The sequence below is a fragment of the Polyodon spathula genome, chromosome 12, assembly GCF_017654505.1.
Source record: "Polyodon spathula isolate WHYD16114869_AA chromosome 12, ASM1765450v1, whole genome shotgun sequence".
NCBI classification, from domain to species: Eukaryota; Metazoa; Chordata; class Actinopteri; order Acipenseriformes; family Polyodontidae; genus Polyodon; species Polyodon spathula.
The window spans coordinates 24,263,049-24,287,517 of NC_054545.1; the positions used below are offsets into that span (position 1 = coordinate 24,263,049).

A 24,469-nucleotide genomic window follows, 5' to 3' on the forward strand; every position below is an offset into this window, starting at 1 on the left:
CTGTGGAGTACCTCAGCTACTGTTGACACATGGGTAGTTTCTCCCATCTCAGCCATGGAACGCTGTAGGTCTTTCAGGGTTGTCGTCTTGGTGGCTTCTCTGACCAATGCCCTTCTTACCCAGCTGCTCAGTTTGGGAGGATGGCCTGCTTTGAACAGATTCTGGGTGGTATACCTTCCACTTCTTAATGATCAACTTGACTGTGCTCCAAGGGGTAATCGATGTCTTTGAAACTTTTTATACCCCTCCCCTGATCTGTGCCTTTCCACAACTTTATCCTGGAGTTGTTTTGAAAGCTCCTTGGTCTTCATGGTAGTATCTGCTTTGAATGCACTGCCCAGCTGTGGGACCTTACAGAGACAGGTGTATTAAATCTGAAATCATGTGAACCACTTTTATTGCACACAGATGGACACCATTTAAATTTAACTGTGAATTCTGAAGGCAATTGATTGCAGCTGAGCTTATTTAGGAGTGTCACAGCAAAGGGGGTGAAAACTTATCTAATGAAGACTTTTCAGGTTTTTATTTTTAATTGATTTCTTTTTTCACACACACACCATTTTTTCACACATTGATAGTGTTGAGTAGGTTGTGTAAATCAAAGGGAAAAAAATCCCATTTAAATGCATCAAAATTTCAGGTTGTAACAAAACAAACTGAAAACATCCAAATATATGTAAATACTTCCTATAGGCACACTGTACACTGGGACTAATCAAGCACATATTAACCTGAAATGGATGTAACTTTTATGCAATAGGATTATTATTTCCATCCCTGATCCAATATACATGACACTGCCCTTTATTAAATTTGAATGTTAATTTTGCAGCTTTCCGTGGTTTCCTTGTGTATTACCGGTAGTTTATCCTGGTTTGCCATGTTTTGAAATGTGCTTTATCATACCTCTCTTCTTTTACAATGCTTACCTATACTTTATTATACTTTATTCTTTTATAAGGGTAATGCTGGGACAACTATTCAAATATTCGAACAGACACTGCTTGAAAAGGATACAATGGCAAAAACTACCATGTTTGTTCTTATAACACAATAAATTACAATATCAGAAAGGTGCAAAGGAAACCAATCCAGAAATAAAATAAAACTACTGTTCAGAATAACTTCATTGTTTCTCTCCTTTCTTAAATATGTCATTTTATTGTTATATGGTATGAATTATACTTATTGTAATGTGGTATGAATTATACTTTTGTTTTCTAGTTAATTTTCAGACATTCGAACACTACTTGACACTGTATTTTATATTCCTGACATGTGGACTGAAAACAAAAAACTGGTCTGGGTACATGTTTTTGTGTGTATTTTCTGTAATTGTGGAATATGATCATGTGTTTTGACAAATAATTTGCATGTACATAATTTTGCAACCAAAAATAGAAAAACTGTTGCCTCAAATTGAAGTAAGTCCATCATGGCTCCCAGTTGTGTGTGAGGTGGTAGGGTTTGGAAAAGAGTAAAATGTGTGGATAATCTTTCTGAAATGAGGGAATGTTTAAAAAGAAGCCCCTCTTTCGAAACAGGTTTTTATGAATAACCTTTTCTAACCCGGTAGTTCTGTGTGCTTGGGCAAATACAACAGCTAATACAATGTATTGGTTGCAATGAAGTCCTGTGTGTTTTCGGTATATTCACCTTTTCACTAATCTCCTTTGACAGCCATGCTTTAGTGAGCAGAAGAAGACCACCAACCTTGAGGCCTATGTAAAGTGGTTCAACAGACTGTGCTATCTTGTAGCCACTGAAATCTGCATGGTAAGTACATGTATGTTAACAAACAGTGCTGTGTTGTGTATTTTATTTATTGTCTACTGCATGTTCTGATGTGCACGTGGTAACGTTTTGTTTGTTGCTCAAGTCGGTGGAATATTCTTTTAAAGTGAATGTCTTGCTGTGTGAGAGCACCTCTAGTGGTAGGGTTTGGTAGTGTGCCTGCACCCTCTCAACCATAATGTCTGTACTGTGTGATGGTACAGGAACAGATTTACTTTAACGCCACTTGGCATCCATTTATTAAACTTTTCAACAAATCTGAAGCAGTCCAAACCAGTTTGCATTATCAGGGTTCAGACTAGAGAGAGTCTATTGCATGTAAAGCAGTTTTTTAAATTCATTGTCACTGGCTTACGCTATAAAGAACCGTTGTCCAAGCTGCATTCTGTGTGTTTTAAGCCTGGTTATGACAGAACAGAGTTGCACATACTTCCCAACCCTCAATCCACACAGTGACCGTTATACTAAATACAGGGCATGTTTACCCAGCTTGTGCATCTGTACCCAGCTAAGATCCAGACAGACTCAGCCCACTCTACTGTCTGCAACACTGACTCCCAGACCTGTATATATTGCAGGGAACTCTCTGTGGTTTTGACCGAGTTGAGTCATATAAAGTCAGTCTTATCTGCTCCGTAGATAGCCTGACTCTAAGTACAGCAGACAGTCTCTGAAGCTAGAGATGACTGTCCCTTGTATTGTGTGAGGGATGCTAATATACATTCCTTCTTGTTTTTCTCAAGCCGCCCCCCCCCCCCCTTTACAGATGGCCCATTCATCCTGCAGAAACACTTCATTAAGTCATGCTATACTATTCTAGATATTCTATAAAACAAGATGCACAGAAGAACCACAAAAACACATCCATCCACCCAGCCCATGGAGTCTAACCTAAACCAAGAGATTAAAGAATGTTTCAAGTTAGAGAAGTATAATAGGGCTGTGTGTTTTTATAGCTGTCATTATGGCACTCAGGATATTAGTCTTTTTGCTTTGATACTGATGAGTGCATTGAGATGAGTCTGTGACTTTATATGCACAAGACAATCAGTATTTGGATGTTTTTTCCAGTTTAACAACAATGAACATTTTCAGATCGGGAAGAAACTAGAAAAACATTTCTAGCAGTCCTTTAAATAATTTGTTAAAGTCACAAAGTTTGTGGAATTATTACAATAAAAGGAGTACAAATGTGTCTGGGAAGGTTTAAAAATCATCAAATAAAACCAGTTTCAAGGTGAATGTTAGGATTAAACAAACCACTTCTTTCCTACACCAGGCAATGGGCTCCCAACTACCATTGAAGAAAGCACTGTATTAAATCCATATGCTCAATGACTGCTCATTTAAATGGCTTGAATTTAACACTCACACATTCTTCACAGCCCACAAAGAAGAAGCAGCGAGCCCAGGTGATTGAGTTCTTTATCGATGTGGCTCGGGAGTGCTTTAATATCGGCAACTTCAACTCCCTCATGGCTATCATATGTAAGTGTCCACACACTCATTACAGGCCAGGTTCACTGCATATTAGTCACGGGGCAAAGTTTGGTAATGTTACTGTTACAAAACATTAAACAGCTCAAGAGCAATTGCAATGGTATAAATCAGGTTGAAAAATCATTTGAGTAATTCAGTTTCTGTTCTGATTAGTTTTATGCAGTTTAAAACAATTGTATCCCTGTAAGCTGAATTAGGAGATTCTCCCAAAGATTACCAGTTTCCATTGCAAAACACTAGTGCTAACTGTTCTAAGAAAGGCCTGGTGCATCTGTCTTAGTACTTTTAGACTAAACCTAAATGCGGTCCATAACTCTTTAACACTAAATACTGCTGAATGTAGAAATATAAAAGAAGCATATTCAATGACAAACATTACAACAAAGTTGTTTTTGACATCTTCAAAGTGAAGACAGTGAAAAAGACTTGTTGAAACATTTGTCATTGAATTGAAGTTTCTTTTAGTATTTCTAAATTAACACAACATACTGTAGAATCTAGAGTGAAACCCCCTATTGCATTTCTCTCCTTCAGCTGGTATGAATATGAGCCCAGTATCTCGACTGAAAAAAACCTGGACAAAGGTGAAAACTGCTAAATTCTTCATTCTTGAGGTAAAATAACATCCTCTTCCTGATGCTATAGCTGCTTACAGGATATGTAAAGTGTGTGACTATAGAAATTATACATTCTGGACGTCTGCAAAATTATTTCAGATATCTTACCTGTTCTGAATTTCCACTAGCTGCATAGGTCTCCAATGTTTCTGTTTATAGAAACCTGTAATTCAGTTTGAAGCATGGTATCTGGAACTAGTTGAGGTTACAGGAAGAGCTCAGTTTCTGTGCCTCGCTGTTGGGTTCTGTTGGCGCTACCTGGGTCACCTCAGCATTCTTGTGGGTCGAGTCGCATTACAGTTTGAAAGCATGGCAGTCAACAGAGGAAGCAGCTGAAAGGAAAGATGTCACTGGGAAGAATAACCAAGCAAGTGCAACATGAGCTGAAATCATGGGCTGCAAACAGATTCCTTTAACCAAGTTAAAATACAATTTCAGGTTTACTATGACATGTGCTTTTTCTGAACATTTGTGTGCCTATAGAAAGTCTCCAGCCCCTTGAACTTTTTTCACATTTTGTTGTGTCAGTGCCTAGTTTCATGCATTTAATTGAGGATTTTTTACACTTATCTACACACCATACTCAACACTGTTAAGAGAAAAAAATGTATTGAGAAAAAATGATATATTAAAAATACAAAACTGAAACATCATAATTGGATAAGTCTCCACCCACCCCCCCTGAGTTAATAGTTGGTGGAAGCACCTTTGGCAGCAATTACAGTTGTGAGTCTGTTGGGATAAATCCCTACCAACTCTGTACACCTAGATTTGGCAATATTTGACCACTGTTCTTTATAAAACTGTTCAAGCTCTTGTCAAGTTCCATGGGGAGTGTTGATGGACAGCAATCCAAGTCATGCCACAAATTTTCAATTGGATATAGGTTGGGGCTTTGACTGAGCCACTCAAGAACATTTACCTTTTTGTTCCTTAGCCACTCCAGTGTAGCTTTGGCTGTTTGGGTCGTTGTCATGCTGAAAGATGAACTTCCGTCCCAGTTTCAGCTTTCTTGCAGAGGGCAGCAGGTTTTCCTCAAGGACTCTGTACTTTGCTCCATTCATTTTCCCTTCTGTCCTGAGAAGTGCCCCAGTCCCTGCTGATGAGAAACATCCCCTTCACAGTAGGGATGGTGTTCTTTGGGTGATGCGTTGTGTTGGGTTTGCACCAAACATAACACTTTGCATTTAGGCCAAAAAGTTCAATTTTAGTTTCGGCAGACCACAAAACGTTTTGCCACATGGCTACAGAATCTCCGAGTGTTTTTTTGCATACTTCAAACAGGATTCAAGGTAGGCTTTCTTGAGTAATGACTTCCTCCTTGCCACCCTACCATACAGACCAGATTTGTAGAGTGCTTGGTAGACTCTCTGATCAGTCTCCTTTTTGCTCGGTCATCCAATTTGGAGGGACGGCCTGATCTAGGCAGGGTCTTGGTGGTGCCATACACCTTCCACTTAATCGTCTTGACCGTGCTCCAAGGGATATTCAAGGCCTTTGATATTCTTTTATACCCATCTCCTGATCTGTGCCTTTCAACAACTTTGTCCCGAAGTTCTTTTGAAAGCACCTTGGTGCTCATGGTTGAGTCTTTGCTTTGAAATGCACCAGCAGAGGGAACCTACAGGAACTGCTGAATTTATTTGAATTTATATTTTGGTTACACCTAAGCTAATTTAGGATTGTTATTACAAGGGGGTGGACACTTGTCCAACCAAGCTATTTCAGTTTTTATTTTTAATTAATTTTCTACAAATTTCTAGAATATTTTTTTTCACTTGGAAGTTGGGGGGTAGGATGTGTAGATAAATGGGGGGGAAAAAAAAAAAAAACTATTTTAATGCATTTTAATTCCAAGCTATGAGCAACAAAAGGTGAACAATTGTGTGTGTGTGTGTGTGTGTGTGTGTGTGTGTGTGTGTGTGTGTGTGTGTGTGTGTGTATATATATATATATATATATATATATATATATATATATATATATATATATATATATATATATATATATATATATATATATATATATATATATATATGGAATGGAAGTTGTGGAAATTATTCAGCATTGTGTCACTGTGTAAAGAATTGGTCCTACTAACCATGTGGTACGCACATATGAACTTCAACACTTTTTTTTAATTGCATTATTGAATTCCCCATGAATTATTCTGTTCCAGTTCCACTATATATCAGTAGTATGTGTACATGTAACTTTGTGCCAGCCCTCTATGTAACTATTAGGTTACCAGTTGTTTTCTACAAATGCCTATAGTTTTATATATGGAATAGGAGAAGCCATGCTGGTTCATGTAAATCTACTGTTTTCTGTAAGGATTGTTCTAAGAGTAGTCAGTACAAGAATCTATATTACAATGTAACAGAACACCCTGCTCTTTTTATACCAGAAATGCATTACGTTAACTTTGCTCTGTCCCGTGCTGTCCTTCAGTGTTATATTATGAATTATTATTGCAGACTTTTGATATAAATCAACAGAGACAATAAATTTCTCAACATTTACACTGGATTGTTCGTCTGCTGGAAAATCATTTCTCTTTATAAGAACTGCAGTGTATCCAACTAATACTGCCTCCTGCAACTAAGCTGTTTTACTGTTCCCACAATACAGCATTTCAGTATGCAGTGCAGCACTCATTTAATACACAGTGCAGCACTCGCTTCAGTATGCAATACAGCACCCCATTTAATATGCAATACACCACTCATTTCAATATGCAGTGCAGCTGTCACTTCAGTATGCAATACAACACTCATTTTAATATGAAATACAGCACACATTTCGGTATGTAGTGCAGCAGTAATTTCAATATGCAGTGGAGCACTAATTTTAATATGTAATACAGCACTCATTTCAATATGCAATACACCACTCATTTCAATATGCAGTACAACATGCATTTCAATATGCAGTGCAGCACTCATTTTAATATGCAATACTGCACTCATTTCAGTATGCAATGCAGCACTCATTTCAATATGCAGTAGAGCACTAATTTCAATATGCAATACACCAATCATTTCAATATGTAATACCCCACTCATTCCATTATGCAGTTCTGCACTCATTTCAATATGCAGTACAGCATGCATTTCAATATGCAGTGCAGCACTCATTTTAATATGCAATACTGCACTCATTTCAGTATGCAGTGCAGCACTCATTTCAATATGCAGTAGAGCACTAATTTCAATATGCAATACACCAATCATTTCAATATGTAATACCCCACTCATTCCATTATGCAGTTCTGCACTCATTTCAATATGCAGTCCAGCACCAATTTTAATATGCAATACAACACTCATTTCAATATACAGAGCAGCACTCATTTAAATATGCAATACACCACTCACTTTAATATGCAACACAGAACTAATTTCAATATGCAGTGCGGCACTCATTTCAAATTGCAATACAGCACAGTAACAGGGTCTTGCTTCTGGGTGTGTGCCTTTGCTGCTGAGTGACAGGCAGGAGATCAAGACAGAGGTTGAAGTTGAAACGCCGGCACAGGTGCGCAGGATTTATTAACAGAAACAGAAAGTGAAAGTAAATAAAAAAGTGCAAAATAAAACACAGCACACCACGTTGGCTGTGGCTTTGCAGCAGACCCGAAATGAACAAACAGGACCTCTTTATACCCAACACCGTGCTGGAACACACCTACCTGCTGATTTATCCACAGCTGGCAATCACACAGAGCAGGCAGGCTATCCCAGGAGCATCAGGTACTTCATTAAATTAATTACAATGTCTACACATAAAACCCACTCTTCATGTGCAGGGCTCCTGCCCTGCTACAAGCACTCATTTCAATATGCAATACAACAATCATTCCAATCAGAGCACTAGCAGTGCTGCAGGATGGAGCATGAGCTGGATACACTGCAATGTTTGGTAGAAAGAATCTCCTCCTGGTGAACGTTCCCGAGTAAAACCTGAAAAAAGTAATTCCCTAGTTGATTTACCTATGATGTTTGATTTAAAATATCAAAACAATCAAGATTATGTTGAAACATATATTGTAATATATGAAAAACACAGGGTGTGCAAGGGTAACGCAAAGTGCAAGAGTGACACTGCAGGGGGTTCTGTAACACTGCCTGGGCTGCAGTTGGGAAGATTCAATGTTTTTATTTTTTATTTTTTTACCCCCATCATTTAGCATCAAATGGATCCAACAGGTAACTTCTACAACTACAGGACAGCCCTCCGAGGTGCAGCTCACCGATCCCTGACCGCACACAGCAACAGGGAGAAGGTAAACAAATAAGGATCGGACACACTCCTGTGCACACTAGCTGAATTCAGTGTCTGGGGTTCTGCCCTTCTTTAAAGGCATGTTAACCAAGGCCTTACAAATTCTTATTGGCATTATTGACAGAAGCATAGGTCCATTTCATTGTGATGACAATCTTTTGGTTCTTTTTTTTTTTCTCATTCTGGATATTTAAATATGTCAAATACAGCACTATAGATTAGTCAATCGTTGCTACATCCTGGTCCTGTAGGTCACAGTCTGATTGCACACAGTAAACTATAGACTGCTGAGGATCTTTCAGCCAGTCGGAGATCAAAATCCACCTGCTGTGTTCCAGGACACATGACAGAGGAGAACACAATTTACGACATCACCCGTATCATTTTGAGTGCTTACCATATTGTGGGCTCTTCATTTTTGCTGTTATTTTTTTACATTACGCTAGCATTCTTTTTTTTATTATTAGGAGATTAACAATCTAAAATAATTCATTATTGTGTTTATTTTTTGTTTGCAGCTTTGTGCTAACATTGAACTTTAGTTACCTCACTTTTTGCCTTAACAACTAACGTGTTCTAATTTAAATATGTGCCATGCCCTACTTTGATTGTTTCAAATCGATTCATTATTTAAGTTGCTCTAATCTACTACTATTTTATAAATGCAAGATATCGTATTTGCAAACCACCACTTACTTACTGCTTTCTGTCCATGCATTTCATGTATTTGATATATTTTGCTTTGTTGAGAAAGGGCTGTGACATTGCTGCTGTAATGAAAGATGAGGAACAAGAACTAAGTCAGACAAAGAATATTTAAACAAAGAATATATTTTAGACAATACCACATGAAGAGGTAAAACAGAGGACAGGATTAACTTAAAAACAAAAAACATCTCTGGCATTTCATACTTGTAAGTAGAGGAAGAAAAGAAAACTGCAAATGTTCAACATTTAACAAAATGCAACAAAGCTAAATATTTATGTATTCTGTTTTTTTATTTATTCAGTAAAAAAATGTTCAATGTCGCAGAAACGAAAGCATTGCTGTTTATTAAAATGCCTGGATTGCAGCACAAGCATTGTGGAGGTCTGTATAGAGATGGCCCGCTGCCAGTGAGCACAGTGCAGTATATCCTTCCACTAATAATCTCAGTCTAAACTTCTAGCATTGGAAGCAAGAGTGCCATTGGAAATCATTTTGTTTTCTGTTCTACTCTTTTTCAGATTGTGATCCCATTCTTCAGCCTGTTAATTAAAGATATCTACTTTTTGAATGAAGGTTGTGCAAATCGCTTGCCGAATGGGCATGTCAATTTTGAGGTGAGAACTTTAGCAATTTGCTACAGCATACATACTAGAACAGTGTTTTATCCCAGCAATTTGCTACAGCATACATACTAGAACAGTGTTTTATCCCAGCAATGGCAAGACAGTTCTGATAAATATCCTCACCTTTCTTATTAAATATCCCTCTGGCTCTGTCTACATTATTGCTGAAACATAATGAATAGATTATATCTCTGAAGTCATTATAATGCAAGTGTATTATCCTGAAGAAACCCATGCAGAACTATTCTTTATCACAAAATGTGCACATCCTGTATATAAGAGCATAAGAAAATCTACGAGCGAGAGGCGGCCATTCAGCCAATTAGCTGTCACCCGGTTCCTTGTAAATGATTGATCATGACTAGGAGTCCATTCCATACCATCGCCAGTCTCTGTGTGAAGAAGTGTCTCTTTCCTTCTGTCCTAAGTCTGTCCACTGCATTTCCAACTGTGCCCTCTGATCTTGCATGTAGGTCATTGGGATCTTCTTTCTCACAATACTACAGCTATTCATTGTCTTTTTGGTTGTAAACCTGGAGTTGTTTTGTCATGTGAAAGGCCCCGTACAACTCAGTTATATTTTATGCTATGGCGGTTTGTGTCCTACCACTGCGTAGTAAATATAAGATTTCTGGTCACTGTTTGAAAAAGTCTATTGGGGATTACCATTAAAATACCAGTGTCTTACCCTGAAGAAACCCTAGCAGAACCATTGGTAGCTCCACAAACTAATGGCAGCATAAAGGATTTGCTTTACGTGTTTCACTGTGGTCCTGATACAGTAGCACACTGGTACTATAATGGATTACTGTGGCAAAGTGGCTGGTAAAAGGAACAGGTGTAGCAGTGATGCGGTGCAGGAGTGACAGGCAGACAACGGTAATCCAGTGAAAAAGGTGCTTTATTTATTTTCCAGGTCTGGTGACCAAAAAATAAAGAAATCCCTGGCAATACACAACAATGTGTAATGCACGGGTATAACAATAAACAGGGCACAGTCCCGAACAAAACGAACAGACGGTCACCAGTCCTGGGTGAGTGCAGTCGTGATGGTGGTCAGTGCAAATACAGATAGTGTGGTGTGCAGTGGTGCTCCGAACAGTGCTGACCTTTGGCGACAGCTCTGGAGTAGTGCTGGTGTGAAAAAACACAGACAATTACACAGACAAACACAACAAAACACAACACGTAATTCTCTTTAACAACGAGAGCTCCTCTCTCGATCCTTCTCTCTCCAAACGTTAACAAAAACGAAGGAAAAGATCAGCGTTACCCTGGCCCCTATATGTAATCCCGCATGATATCTAGGTAAACGGTTGCAGCTGCCTTAGTACTTGCAGCTGCCCCTCGTTTATCTTTCAAGTCAATACGGTCTTACAGCAGAGTCTCGCTTCTTTCCAGGCTGACCCACTTCCCGGTCCCAGAAAACAAACTGTCAGGCCAGCCCTTCCAGATACTTCTCCTCCCGTTCTTTAGCGCTCTGACAGGTCAGGAGGAAGATTTATCACCAGAACTCATTGTATTTCTGTCACAATTGCCAATGTGTTTTTCTTCACTGGTGTATTTAAAGATGAAACTGTGGTAGCATTCTACCATTTGTGCTACCACTGCATTGCCACTGAGGAATCCTGTGGTGTGGGATCGGACCCTTTTATACAGAGGTTAAGATGCTGCTTTATGGGCCCTGAGGCAGCTTGAGAGCTTCCCCATTACAAAGAGCTGTAAACATGAGCATGAACTTCAGTCACCTAAACAGTTTACACACAGACTTCTTATCCCCCGCTGGCAATGAATCCCCTGTGAAGGGGATATATTGAGTGCACTCTTATCCCCCGCTGGCAATGAATCCCCTGTGAAGGGGATATATTGAGTGCATTCTTATTACCCGCTGGCGATGAATCCCCTGTGAAGGGGATATAGTGAGTGCCTTCTTATTACTCGCTGGCACTGAATCCCCTGTCTGCATTGAGCCTGCTGCAAATTGTCATGCGCCCATTTTCCCACAGACTAAAGATGTTTTTGCAGGTCCAACACATACCAGACAGTATTCCTTCTGCATCTCTCTGACCAGATCGAGCACACCCCTGGGTCTCCACCCATACAGCAGCTCAAATGATGAGAACCCCATAGAAGCCTGGGGTACCTCTCTGATAGTAAAGAGAAGGGGAGGAATCAGATTGTCCCAGTAGCACATGTCACTGTCAATGAATCTGCGCAACATGTTTTTGAGAGTCTTATAAAAACGCTCCACAAGACCATCGGTCGGGGGATGAAAAACCGAGGTCCTAATGGTTAATCCCCAAAAGTTTACATGTTCCGCGGACTAGCCGAGACATAAAGTTGGTGCCTTGGTTGGTCAGTATTTCCTTAGGGATTCCTACCCGGGAGAAAACCTTTACAAGCTTGTTGGCAACAGACTTAGCAAATGCAGATTGGAGGGGACTGGCCTCTGGATAACGTATAGCATAATCCAAAACAACCAATAGGTGTGTTTATCGCTGTCACAAAGACGGCTGGAGTGGGGGACGTCAGACCAGAAACAGGAACCAGGAAATAAACAAAGAGAGGTGGAGTTTGGTGGAGCTGAGCAAATGGTCTCACTCAGCATTTAATAGTGCACAGACAGCCAGAAAATAAAAGGTTGCAAGACAAACAAAACACAGGACACGGCACTGGTAGCCAAAACAAAAAGATGAAACAAAAACGGACTAACACTAAACAAAACAGATATTCACACATCCTCCATTACCTGCACACTGCCCCCATCTTTCACTGAGGACGGTGAGTTTCAAACAGGACTGACACATCCTCCATTACCTGCACAGTGCCCCCATCTTCACAGAGGACGGTGAGTTTCAAACAGGACTGGCTTCTTTTGTTTAATTTTAGCTCCTTGGTTAGCGGTTATCTTAAGTTTAAGACTCTTTAACCAAACCAAATACCAGTAGGAGGGGAGGATTTTTTTAATGGAATTATTTTGGTGATTTATGTAAAGCAAGTACGATCTTTAAAACAACTTTGCATTATTAAAATAAGAAGAAGGAATGTATAAAGAAAAATGTGAATAGAAAAAGCCTGTGGAATTATGAAGATTTTGTGAAAGATAATAAACAGAAAATAGAACTTTCTAGAACCTCAGTACTGCCTCAAGTGGTTTTATTCGGTAGTGCACCCCACACACTCCACAGTTTGTCACAGGGATAAACAACGATTAAGCATGAATCGGTACAAATAATCCACTGAGCACCGTTAGGCAAAGTAAAGTTATTGATTGTTTTGCCAAACCTAAAACAGATGTCCTAAATATCATTGCCAGCCATTGGCTTTCAAGAAGTACTCGGGCAAAATGTAAGCGGGCTATAAGTTTGTTTGAACAATGGTTAAATGAAAGAAATGCAAAAGCTGAGTCTGTGTGATTGGTGGAGATTTACTAAGTGATGATGAAATTGCTGTTGTCCCTGAATCTGTTGTCCCTTATGAGGTTACTGCCCTCGTCCTGCAGTACCACTCATGCGCCAGACAGTCAGTACAGATCTCTTCTGTTACATACATCTTCAGGAAAGTCTGTGACTGAAACTGACTTGCAACAGAGTGATACATTTTCTATATTATAGACTTTGTCAGTGGTGCTTTGTTAATCAGTGAGGCCATAACACAGAAGTGTGAGATAGATGCTGCAGGTGTTTCTAATTTGCTTGTCCAACTCCTGTACTGAAGACAACAAAATAGTGTTCATTGCTGAGTACTGTCATTACAGGAAACAGCATTTCTATTGCCACACACTGATTAGAATATGCCATGTTGATTCAGTCGGGATTGAAGTTTGGCCCATCACATGCTGAAGATGAGGCCACGTTATAGTTCATGAATTAATGATGTAGCAGTTTCACAATAAAAACAGCAGTGTGTTGTAGACTGGTATATTTGTAATATACTGGCAATGAGGATGCAGTAAGTATATGTTTCATCTAATCACATGTGTAAATACTTTCATTTGGAATTAGATGTCTATGGAATCCAATAAAACGTTACATTATGTAAGGAAGCATATTTAAATATTAAACACATATTTAAATGAAAGAAAAGCTTCAATTCAAATTGTTAAACATCATAAAAAGGGTAAGACAAAGACCTTTCAAAAATGAAAAAAAAAAACACTATTTCAGGATCACAGGATGCTTGCAAACATCACAAGACAATAATAATAATATTTTTATATAGCACCTTTCATAGTGGACCACCATCACAAAACACTTTACAGAGGTAGACTGTGAACTGTGCATTATATGCAGAGTCACTTACAATAGGACATTGATTTAACATCTCATTTGCAGGATAGAGCTCAAGGAGGTTAAGTGACTTGCTTAGGGTTACACAATGAGTCAGTCAGCAGCAGAGGGAGGATTTGAACTGCTGACCTTTTGGTTACAAGCCCCCTGGACTTTAACTGCTGGACCACACTGCCTCGTAATGGCACAGTGCTGCAGTTAACAATGTAAAGGAAATGTAATTTGAAATGACTTGCATGTTTTTTAATTGTGGACCCCTGAAACTCCAGTGTGCTGTCAAGAGACGCATATCTTTCTTTTATTTGTGCTCTGACACTGGACTCTGTTTCTAGAAATTCCTGGAGCTGGCCAAGCAGGTGGGAGAGTTCATGACCTGGAAGCAAGTGGAGTGCCCCTTCGAGCAGGACCGCAGCATCCTCCATTACCTGCACACTGCCCCCATCTTCACAGAGGACGGTGAGTTTCAAACAAGACTGACACATCCTCCATTACCTGCACACTGCCCCCATCTTCACAGAGGACAGTGAGTTTCAAACAAGAATGACACAGCCTCCATTACCTGCACACTGCCCCCATCTTCACAGAGGACGGTGAGTTTCAAACAGGACTGATCCTCCATTACCTGCACACTGCCTCCATCTTCACAGAGGACGGTGAGTTTCAAACAGGACTCACATCCTCCATTACCTGCACACTGCCCCCATCTTCACAGAGGACAATGAGTTTCAAACAGGACTCACACATCCTCCATTACCTGCACACTGCCCCCATCTTCACAGAGGACGGTGAGTTTCAAACAAGACTGACACATCCTCCATTACCTGCACACTGCCCCCATCTTCACAGAGGATAGTGAGTTTCAAACAGGACTTACACATCCTTTATTACCTGCACACTGCCCCCATCTTCACAGGGGACGGTGAGTTTCAAACAGGACTCACACATCCTTCATTACCTGCACACTGCCCCCATCTTCACAGAGGACGGTGAGTTTCAAACAGGACTCACACATCCTTCATTACCTGCACACTGCCCCCATCTTCACAGAGGACGGTGAGTTTCAAACAAGACTGACACATCCTCCATTACCTGCACACTGCTCCCATCTTCACAGAGGACAGTGAGTTTCAAACAGGACTGGCTTCTTTTGTTTAATTTTAGCTCCTTGGTTAGCGTCTGTCTTAAGTTTAAGACTCTTTAACCAAACCAAATGCCAGTATGAGGGGAGGATTTTATTAATGGAATTATTTTGGTGATTTATGTAAAGCAAGTACGATCTTTAAAGGAACTTTGCGTTATTAAAATAGAAAGGAATGTATAAAGAAAAATGTGACTAGAAAAAGCCTGTGGAATTATGACGATTTTGTGAAAGATAATAAACAGAAAATAGAACTTTCTAGAAACTCAGTACTGCCTCAAGCGGTAGTGCACCCCACACACTCCACAGTCTGTCACAGGGATAAACAACGACTAAGCATGAATCGGTACAAATAATCCACTGAGCGCCGTTAAGCAAAGTAAAGCTATTGATCGTTTTGCCAAACCTAAAACAGATGAAGTCCTAAATATCATTGCCAGCCATTGGCTTTCAAGAAGTACTCGGCAAAATGTAAGCAGGATATAAGTTTGTTTGAACAATGGTTAAGTGAAAGAAATGCAAAAGCTGAGTCTGTGTGATTGATGGAGATTTAGTAAGTGATGATGAAATTGCTGTTGTCCCTGAACCTGTCCAACAGAAATGTGAAATACAAGAGAAGGGGGATGTTTATGTGGAAGTGAATTTGTAATTATGAAAACTTTTTTTTGCATTACATTAATGAATTGTATTACTTTTCTTAATATGAAATGCAAAACTGAAATCGCACAACCTTTTCTAAGTGTTAGGGTTAAAAAATGTGTAATACTACAATCTACTCATTGTTGAAATGATTGTTGCATAATAAAATGGTTTTCACGTGTTTGTTGAATTGTTCTGACTGTGGTTTTGTTGTTTTCTTTGCATTTGTAGCACAGACTGTGGATTCATAAATCAACGATATAGCTGCCCCACGCCCACTTTTAGTTAGAATTGTAGAATCAATCAATTAAAATAGTGATGTCACAGAAATGTTGTAATGTAGTATCTATCCATTTTAATGTGGATCATATTAAATACGTACCTGAGACACATATATTATTTTGGTATATGTAGTTCTGATTGCTAGCTGACTCTAATAACGTTTCCCTTCCTTTCTATTAGGTCTTTACTTGGCATCCTATGAAAGTGAAAGCCCAGAAAACCAGATAGAAAAGGACAGGTGGAAATCACTTAGGTAAGACAAACTGAAACCGATTTTAGTTTTTGAATATTCACCCTGCAGTCTTGAACCCAGATGGGAACATTTTCTCCTCCCCTTTCCTGCTCAGTAAAGTGTGGTGGCAGATAGAGGTGAGGCTTTCAGCAATGCATAGATGGAGACCCTACACTATGCTAAAGCACACCCAACACCCTTGAGGGCCCCAAGCGGTAGAGGTGTTGAGACCCCTTGAAATTCACCATCGTGTCCCCTTTTGGGTATTCACATTCATTAACTGGTTGTAAGCCAGAATCAGATTGTTATTTTAAGTGAAGTTAGCAGGCTATTGTTCCTACAAGACCATGAACAGGTTTAAGTTCAACACCAACCCAAAAGAAAGCATTGTTACTGTTATTAAGCACTAGTAATAATCTGAAGCAATAATATTTCAAAATAACAGAATCCTGTTTTTACTTTAAAGTACGCTGCAATATTTTTTGTTAAATAAAACTTTTTATTTGATATTAATGTTCAGTTTTCGAGTTTTTGAAGCTTGTGTACAGCTTATTCAATCAAACCAAGTACAGTCTAGGAATTTGCTTGCATCATTTAAGATGTGAACATGTAAGCTTGTTTACAAAAACGGTGTCATCTTACTTTAAAGGCACATACCTGAAATTGTAAGATAATTACATTACTCTTCTTTCTGTCATTCTGCGCATTGTCAGCCTTTGTTAAAGGTAATATACCCAATTTGAAGCAAGTGCAAATCTTGCCCCAATATTTTAAGTACATTTTTTTTTTTAAATTAGCAAGAAATTACTTGGCTGCAATAGCAGCAGTTACATAATTGTTTTAAGTTATTTTATTAAGGGCAAACTTTGTAATGTAAAGCAAGAAAACAATTGTAATGGAACAAAAGAAGAAACAACTCTAACCTGCTCATTCCTGCAACTAGGTTTATACTGTCACATTTAAACTAAATATATATATATATATATATATATATATATATATATATATATATATATATATATATATTGTATATTGTAAACCAATGCTTCTGACATGGTTTAATACAAATACAAAGTATTTTGAATTGTTACTTAGAGGTACCTTTTAAAAGAACAGTGCATTTACCGTTTAATAAGCTGCATGTGGGAATTCTAGGTGCAGCACTGTGCAGATATGCCATTGGTACTTGTTGTGGCAAGAGCACCATTTAGTGCTACTTGCATGTATTTGTAACTAATCCACATTTAGTATATATTGAACATTTTATGCTGAAACCCCTGCCCAGTTTTGTGGGGTTGCAATGACTAAAACAGTAACTGGACAGAAGAATGTCTCGCTTCTGGCATGCAACTGCCACCACTTACAGCCTACATAGGTGACGTGACCACCATGACTACAATGATAGCCTGCACCAATCAGCTATTTGGCAAACTAGCAGATGACATCATATAGGCATGTATGGAGTTCAAACCTGCCAAGTCGAGAAGCACCTCCATCATGAAAGGCAAAGTAGTGGATAAGGTGTTCTGTATTGATGGCGAGAGTATTCTAACAGTGTCTGAAAAGCCTGTAAAGAGTCTTGCAAGGTGGTACGATGGGGATTGAAAGGACAGTCAGAGTGGGAGAGGTAAGACAGCAGGCAGTGCAAGGGCTGAAGATGATCCACAGTAGTGAATCACCCTTCAAGATTAAATATCAAGTAACAGGGTTCTGAAAAGCATAGCTACAACTGTTTAAATAAAGTACATGTCATTTTTATTTTAATTTGTTAACATCATGAGTGGCCATTTTGAAAAGAGCTTTGAAACAGACTAAAAAGTTGTCAGGATATTAACAGTGAAAAGAAAATTGACAGGTACGTTATTTAAACAGTTGTAGCAACACGTGGGGACGTGTAACACTATTTTTCTGAACCCCGCAACTTAACTCTTTTAAAGTGTGGTGCTTTCAGTTTGGTGTTCTTCCAAGATTGCTGTGGTCGCTTACTGTGTATAAGGTTTCCCTGTCAACAGTAGAGACTGGAAGCCTTGATTAATTCATACATTAGGAAATGGCTGGGGGTTCCATGAAAACTTAGCAGGGTAAAAGTAAAAGTGAGGGGTTCAAGAGCGCTAAGGTTCAGCTGGAAATGACAGTGATGGAATCGTGTGACGAGTGTGTAAGAGGTAGCACACTCAGTGAGAACCGGGAGAAAGTTATCAGTGATATCATGGGGTAAGTACAACAGGGAAGAGCAGGCCTTGGTCTCAGTGCAGCTCCCTCGAGATGACACAAAGCAGCTATAGGTGAAAGGAGGAAGTTGTTAGCTACTGAAGTGCAAAAGCAGGAGGAGACTGTGAAGTTAGTGAAGATGGTGACCCAGGCTAAGCAGAGAGAATAAATGAGATGGGAGAATGTGGGATAGCATGAGATTGGCAAGACCTGAGGATCAGCTTCCATCACTACAGAACCTCAATGTGTAGAGGAGAACCCTGCATGTCCTTGGTTTTCATCACCAGTTACTTGAAGCACATTCTCATAGGATGCAAGGTGGCTTTGAATTAGGGTCACTTCACTTGGCATCATGACCAGGTGATGCGATGCTTGGCATGAGCACTGGAAGAACCGTGTAATAAGAGCAACAGCTCTATGCCAATGGCTAAGGTAAGTAAAGCAGGCTGGGTGGGTGGAAGGTGGAGGGGAGTGGTCCTGGGATGCCAGCATCAGTGTCAAGGCTTCCTCAGGTGTCATGAGCTAGTCGACAAAACACTGAAGACGGGAGGTGCCCCACTCAACCCTTTCCAGACGGTTGCCATGCTGAGGCACTAGGGAGGCCGCACTTTGGTTGATCTCTGGAGTCAGCATCACTGCTGTTGTGTGTGCTGATACGTCAGGGAGGCTGGCTGATCCCTGGAGCCAGCATTGCACTTCAGCCATCAACACAGGGCCTGTGGGAAATCCACATTACCTGGAGGAAAAGTGCTGAAGGCTCATATTATAGCAAAGCTACATCTTGGTTGGCCCACATAACTACTATCTCATTCTATCTTGGCCAAAGCTGATTCCAGTATTAACATGAAGTGCATAACAGCTACTCTCATGTAATGAAAATCAAGAATTAGCAATGGCAGGCAATGATTAACTTTTCATGCTGCAAAATTACACATTTAAGAAAACACATTTTAGAATCAAGAATGGCAGATAATTGCAATTTTGTTTCATGTACAGTAAACACTTACTGATCTGTACTGTATGAGTTAGGACCCAACCTTTTTTTTTAAAAAGTGTAGTTTCTACAGCTGATATCAGGATGAATGTCATTGTGACCGCATGTTTCACAGTACAGGTCAGTTTGGATTACCAGACTTGGGCTAAGAAAGAATCTACTGTGCATGCTTTACATTTTTTGCAGGCCTAAATTAAGTGAAAAATTGCATGTATGATTTTTTTTCTATTTGTATTTTTTCTTTCAGATCCACTATCCTGGGGAAGACATGAGTACAGTACTGCATATCCTTTGGTAAAAGGGACTCATTCTTTGCACTAGAGACTGTGACAGAGCCTAGCTGGGACCTAGGTACTTTATTAAACCTCGATGAACAGGATTCGTCAGCAGAAGCCTGTACCGGACACCCACAACAAAATACTGCTCTCTTGGGCTAAGTGCTCTTGTGAAGTATTTAAAAACGTTGGACTTGTATCATAAACTGGATATGTTTTTATTGTTGTTGTTGTTTACATTCAGCCTCAATGTTACAGAATGCCGAATTTGCATCAAAGGTAATTGTTTCTTTTTCCTAAATGGTTAAATGTTTTTAATGTAGATAGTAAATTTGATAACGTGGGCACTGGTTTGCCCATGCTCATATTGGAACAGAACTACTGGATTCAAGTTGGACTTAAGAGGCAGGAGAGGACTACGAGTCAGTGCTTGAAGTGGACAGAGCATCTCCAAATGGGGGAATAAGACTCTTAAAGACTGATATTCAGTTGTGTGTTATTTCGCTGAGAATTATTTGTGGGAAAATAAAGGTTTGACTTGCAAACAGTCTTTCGCCATTCATGACCCGGTAAAAACAAAGAAAAAATATATATATACTTTTTTAAAGTAGTAAAACTGTGTATGTAAGCATGGGTAAAATATGGATCTACCAAATTACAGTGTTGATTTCAAAAGAAACACAGATCAGAGCTAACTTTAGTAGAATTGATTTTTTTTTTTTAACTACCCATGGTTTGTAACATTAAATATGATGTTCTTAATGGACACTTGCTGGAAAAATATGTTACTAAACCATTGATAAATACAAAATAGTAGGTAATATAGATACATACAGTATATTTTTAAAATTCCCCTCCTTAGGTTTACTGTAATTGGTTTGTGGGAAAACACATTTGCACGTTTAATGGGTAAATATAGGAGTTTCAATTTGTTTTTTGATAACTGTCATTGAACATTGCTTTAGATTATCACAAGGTACATAACATTTGCAAAACAAGAAGATGTAAGCTTTTAGAAAGCAATTCGAAATGCAAACATTATTGCCCTAAGTGTTACGCTATCGTAATACCTCTGTGAGCCTACTAAAATCTACCCCTAAGCTTGTAATGACGAATGTGATTACATTCTTTCGTAAATTTCAACCTATTTGACATGTTTACCAGTACTAACACTTAAATACAATCCACTAAATGGAACTGCAGCAAAAATATAGCTATTTTTATTCAGAAGTTAATATGTACAGTTGACCTTGTCTCTTCAGGCAGGGCTTCCCAAACTTCGTTTGCCCCATTATGACAATAGACATTCTAACAGATACCCAAAAAGGGAATATTTTGTTCTCCTTCCAGTTTTTGTTGTATAATGGTACATGCTGTTAGCACAGGCAATGGAAATAAAGATGTATGATTAAGCTGGTGCCCAGTATTAAGTGATACATTCAAAATCACCCCAAACTCCTAACAGAAATGTTGATGTAAACAAACTGCTTTGTCAGGTGTCATGGTGATTTGGGATGTAATATTTCTATGTGTGCTGACTCCTCTCAGGCCCCCAGTTGGAGAACATAGGTCTTCTGCTCTTTAGGTTTTCTCCAAGAGCCCGATCAAAACTTTACCTTTAAAAAAATCGGTATCTTTTAAATAAAAAATAAGCAGAAAGTATAACTTTGTTAGCAGTTTTATTGCACGCTCTTTGTTGTTTTTTTGTGTCTGCTTAACATAGGATCCTTTGGCAAATATGCAAATTGCCTGATAGTATCTGGGTGCACAATGATTTGTTACAGTACATCCAAAGACATTGGTGTTTACTGTAACACGATTCAATAAGACTATCAAGCTTTACACCATGTACAGACTACTTCTGATCTAAAAACCACACTGGACATCTTCTTTCTGCTAGTTGTCATGCAACCCCTGCAATGTGGCACTAATTGTGCATCGCAAACTGCACCTGTAATCACCCTGAGAAGCATGAGGGACCCGACCACTTCCATAGCTGTTTGTGAGATGGATCCTGAACTGTTATTCATTGACATAACTCCTGAGTTTGTAATCCTGCTGTGTTGGGATGGTGGATGGACTCCCTTGTTGTTTGTAACCTGTGAGCTCGCAGTGTGTGTGAGCAGTAACTTGTTGATGGACACTCCTCTTATACCCTTGCTAAAAAATACTGCATAGGTACTAAGTTTGTACTATCTCTGTACTACATCCCTTTAGAAGTACATAGTTCTAGGAATTAAGTAGTCCCCTACATAAGTTTCAGTTACATTATTGGGGATTCTATTATAAGACTATTATTAGCAGATCACAGCATTACCAGTAATGGCAACATAATGCCTTTGGAACAAATATTCTATAGTGGTCATCTCACAAGGTCCTGTACTGCAATGGGTTGCTAGCGCACATTGGACAGTTCATTATTGATATATGAAAAAATGTCCACCGCGGAACCATGTTTCTAATAGCCTCTCATACACTGCTGTTCTTGGGCTGCCATTGGCTCTTAATACAGGACCACTGTTGATGTTGTATTGCCATTGATGGGATTGTTGCACCCCATTAGTATTACCAAACGATATCCTAATTGGATATTTATAAACTAAAATGAATTGTGTGCTATTTGACTGGTGCTAATAACTCAATAATTTGTTGGATAACCTCAAGTAGTGAATCCAGTAATGCTTAGAAGAACTACACTATGGTACCTAATAAACCCGGCACTACCCACTCTGGCTTTAGTTGTACAGTAGTAGCATGTTAATACAGCAGTAACTTAGCAGTAACATTTTGTAGGATCTCAACTATTGAATCTATGAAATAAAAAGCAAATTAGAAAGATTCTGTTTTTCTCTGTGTGATCTCAGTAACAGCAGTATTTATTCCTTGACGACCATGTTACGTTTCTTTTGAGGACTGTGCATTTCACAATTCCCTGGTAAACTGCCTGAGTTCCTGTACTTCTTCATACAACACTTTCACCCTTGCTTCATGCTAACTTGTCTTCTGAGTACAGGATTTATATATTGAATGTGTAATTTGTTTACTGTGTTTTAACAGTTTTGCCTGAAATGTCACTCATTTCTAAAACAAATTTGTAAAGTGAATGTCAAGGTGTGGGAGATTTTGTTTCTCTGTCAATGTGAATAAAGAAGTAAACTGTCTTACACTTGTTTTCTTTTCTTATAAATGTTGTCCATAAATTGATTGTAGCTTAGAAAATAGTTCCATAATTGTGCACTTCCATTCACTACATGTCTGGAATGTGCAGTTTTGAAAGAAACAGATGACAGTATTTTTATATCTGTTACTATACTATATTTAAAGAAGTCTATATTGAGGCCATGTTAGAGGAGAGTGAAACTGTGCTCACCCCTTCAATGGCTTCTTTCTTGTTATTAACCAACCAGCTTCTTCTCCTATTGACTGCCATGCTTTCAGCCAGTAACATTCTTTGACCCAAAAGACACTGTTGGGATGTAATGAACCAGGAAATGAAAGTGTACCAAATGTCCTGAGAATAAGGCATGGCGACCGAGAACTTTCTTTAACCATATGTGGTGTTGCACATCATATTTTAAAAGGAATACATGTTTGCTGTAACATGTTTCTTTTACCCACCCAAAGCAATATATTTTACCAATGACTGTATCAGGAGACAAAGCAAGGGCCAGCCTGTGAATTCTGAGACGATGCAGCACTCTGTGGACCCCTAACATCAGCACAACCAGGACTGGAACTATATTGGTGAGCCAAAGCATGGAGGATTTCCAGTGGCTTCTAGGAGTTAGAGTTCCTTTTGATTTGGGTTTCTCAAATTGTTAGCAACATGGTTTAAAAAGTGAGATGGAAGGGGGGGACTGACACCACTATATTTATTACTTAGAAAAAATACAGTTTCTGTCAGGCAGATACTGGGACAGATCTACTAAGCTTTTATTTTAATGTATGTTTGCAGAAAAACCAAAAACTGGAGAGATAAGACAGCCTGTGTATATTCTGAGTCCTTCACCCAAAACAACTAGTTTCACAGAACCCAGTTAGCATTGGTCTTAAGGTAGTATTAGGTAGTCCAAGATCAGTGCTAATCACGGTCTGTGAAACCAGCCATTAAAAACAGCATGAGTCGTAAAACTAAAAGAAAACAATTCTTTGACATACAGTTCAATTGAAGGTCTTTCTCAATAACTCCTAGTCCAAACTTTAAGCTGTTTGTTTCAGTATTACAACATATTCTAAAAGAAAAGCAACATTATTATACTTTGGTTGCTACGCTTTTATCAGTTTTTAATTTCAAGGCAAAGTAGTGTCTAGTGATACCTCAATCTGTGAGAAGAAAAAAAAAAAATGATATAACAGTTTGATCACGTCGCTCCATGATCCACCATTTTCCAAGCCTCAGAAATTGTGTACAGTACTGCAGTATTGAGAGTCGTTCTCAAATCCTTCAGGCCCCTGTTCTGAGTACTGTATTTGTAATGTCCACGCGGCAAAACATATCAGGTACACACAAAATGTTCTACAGCATTACAGCATCCACACTTCTGATAAACCGCACTACCTGATCATGCAATTTAATTCAGAACTCCAGAGAGGCTGATTTTGGTACCTTATGGAATTCGTTATCCTTTATGATTTCAAGCATTCGCACATGCGTTTTTTCTCTTTTTTTCACAAAACAGCTGAATTGGAATGTCAAATATATCTGTGTATACGCGCCACACTATTAGTTACCGTGATGTACTCAGGCTTATTGTTTTACTTAGTTTGAGGCACGAAGACGTCACCTTAGATTTATTTTTAGCAATTCTATTTTGCTAAAATATAGAATTATTGTTTTTGACATGTGAAATTATGTATCTGAAATGTAAACTAATTAATG

General features: G+C 38.9%; 1 protein-coding gene across 1 annotated transcript in view; it reads left to right on the forward strand.

Annotated features, from left to right (window-relative positions):
- LOC121323764 (ras-GEF domain-containing family member 1C-like) overlaps positions 1 to 22,727 on the forward strand; it is a 68,453-nt gene extending 45,726 nt beyond the window's left edge. Inside the window, exons 7-14 of the mRNA XM_041264967.1 lie at positions 1,684 to 1,779; positions 3,183 to 3,285; positions 3,832 to 3,911; positions 8,104 to 8,199; positions 9,426 to 9,521; positions 14,152 to 14,275; positions 16,059 to 16,131; positions 19,563 to 22,727. Of these exons, the coding sequence (XP_041120901.1) occupies positions 1,684 to 1,779; positions 3,183 to 3,285; positions 3,832 to 3,911; positions 8,104 to 8,199; positions 9,426 to 9,521; positions 14,152 to 14,275; positions 16,059 to 16,131; positions 19,563 to 19,587 (693 nt within the window). The 3' untranslated portion in view covers positions 19,588 to 22,727. The remainder of the gene's footprint in view (positions 1 to 1,683; positions 1,780 to 3,182; positions 3,286 to 3,831; positions 3,912 to 8,103; positions 8,200 to 9,425; positions 9,522 to 14,151; positions 14,276 to 16,058; positions 16,132 to 19,562) is intronic.
- The last annotated feature ends 1,742 nt before the right edge of the window (positions 22,728 to 24,469 follow it).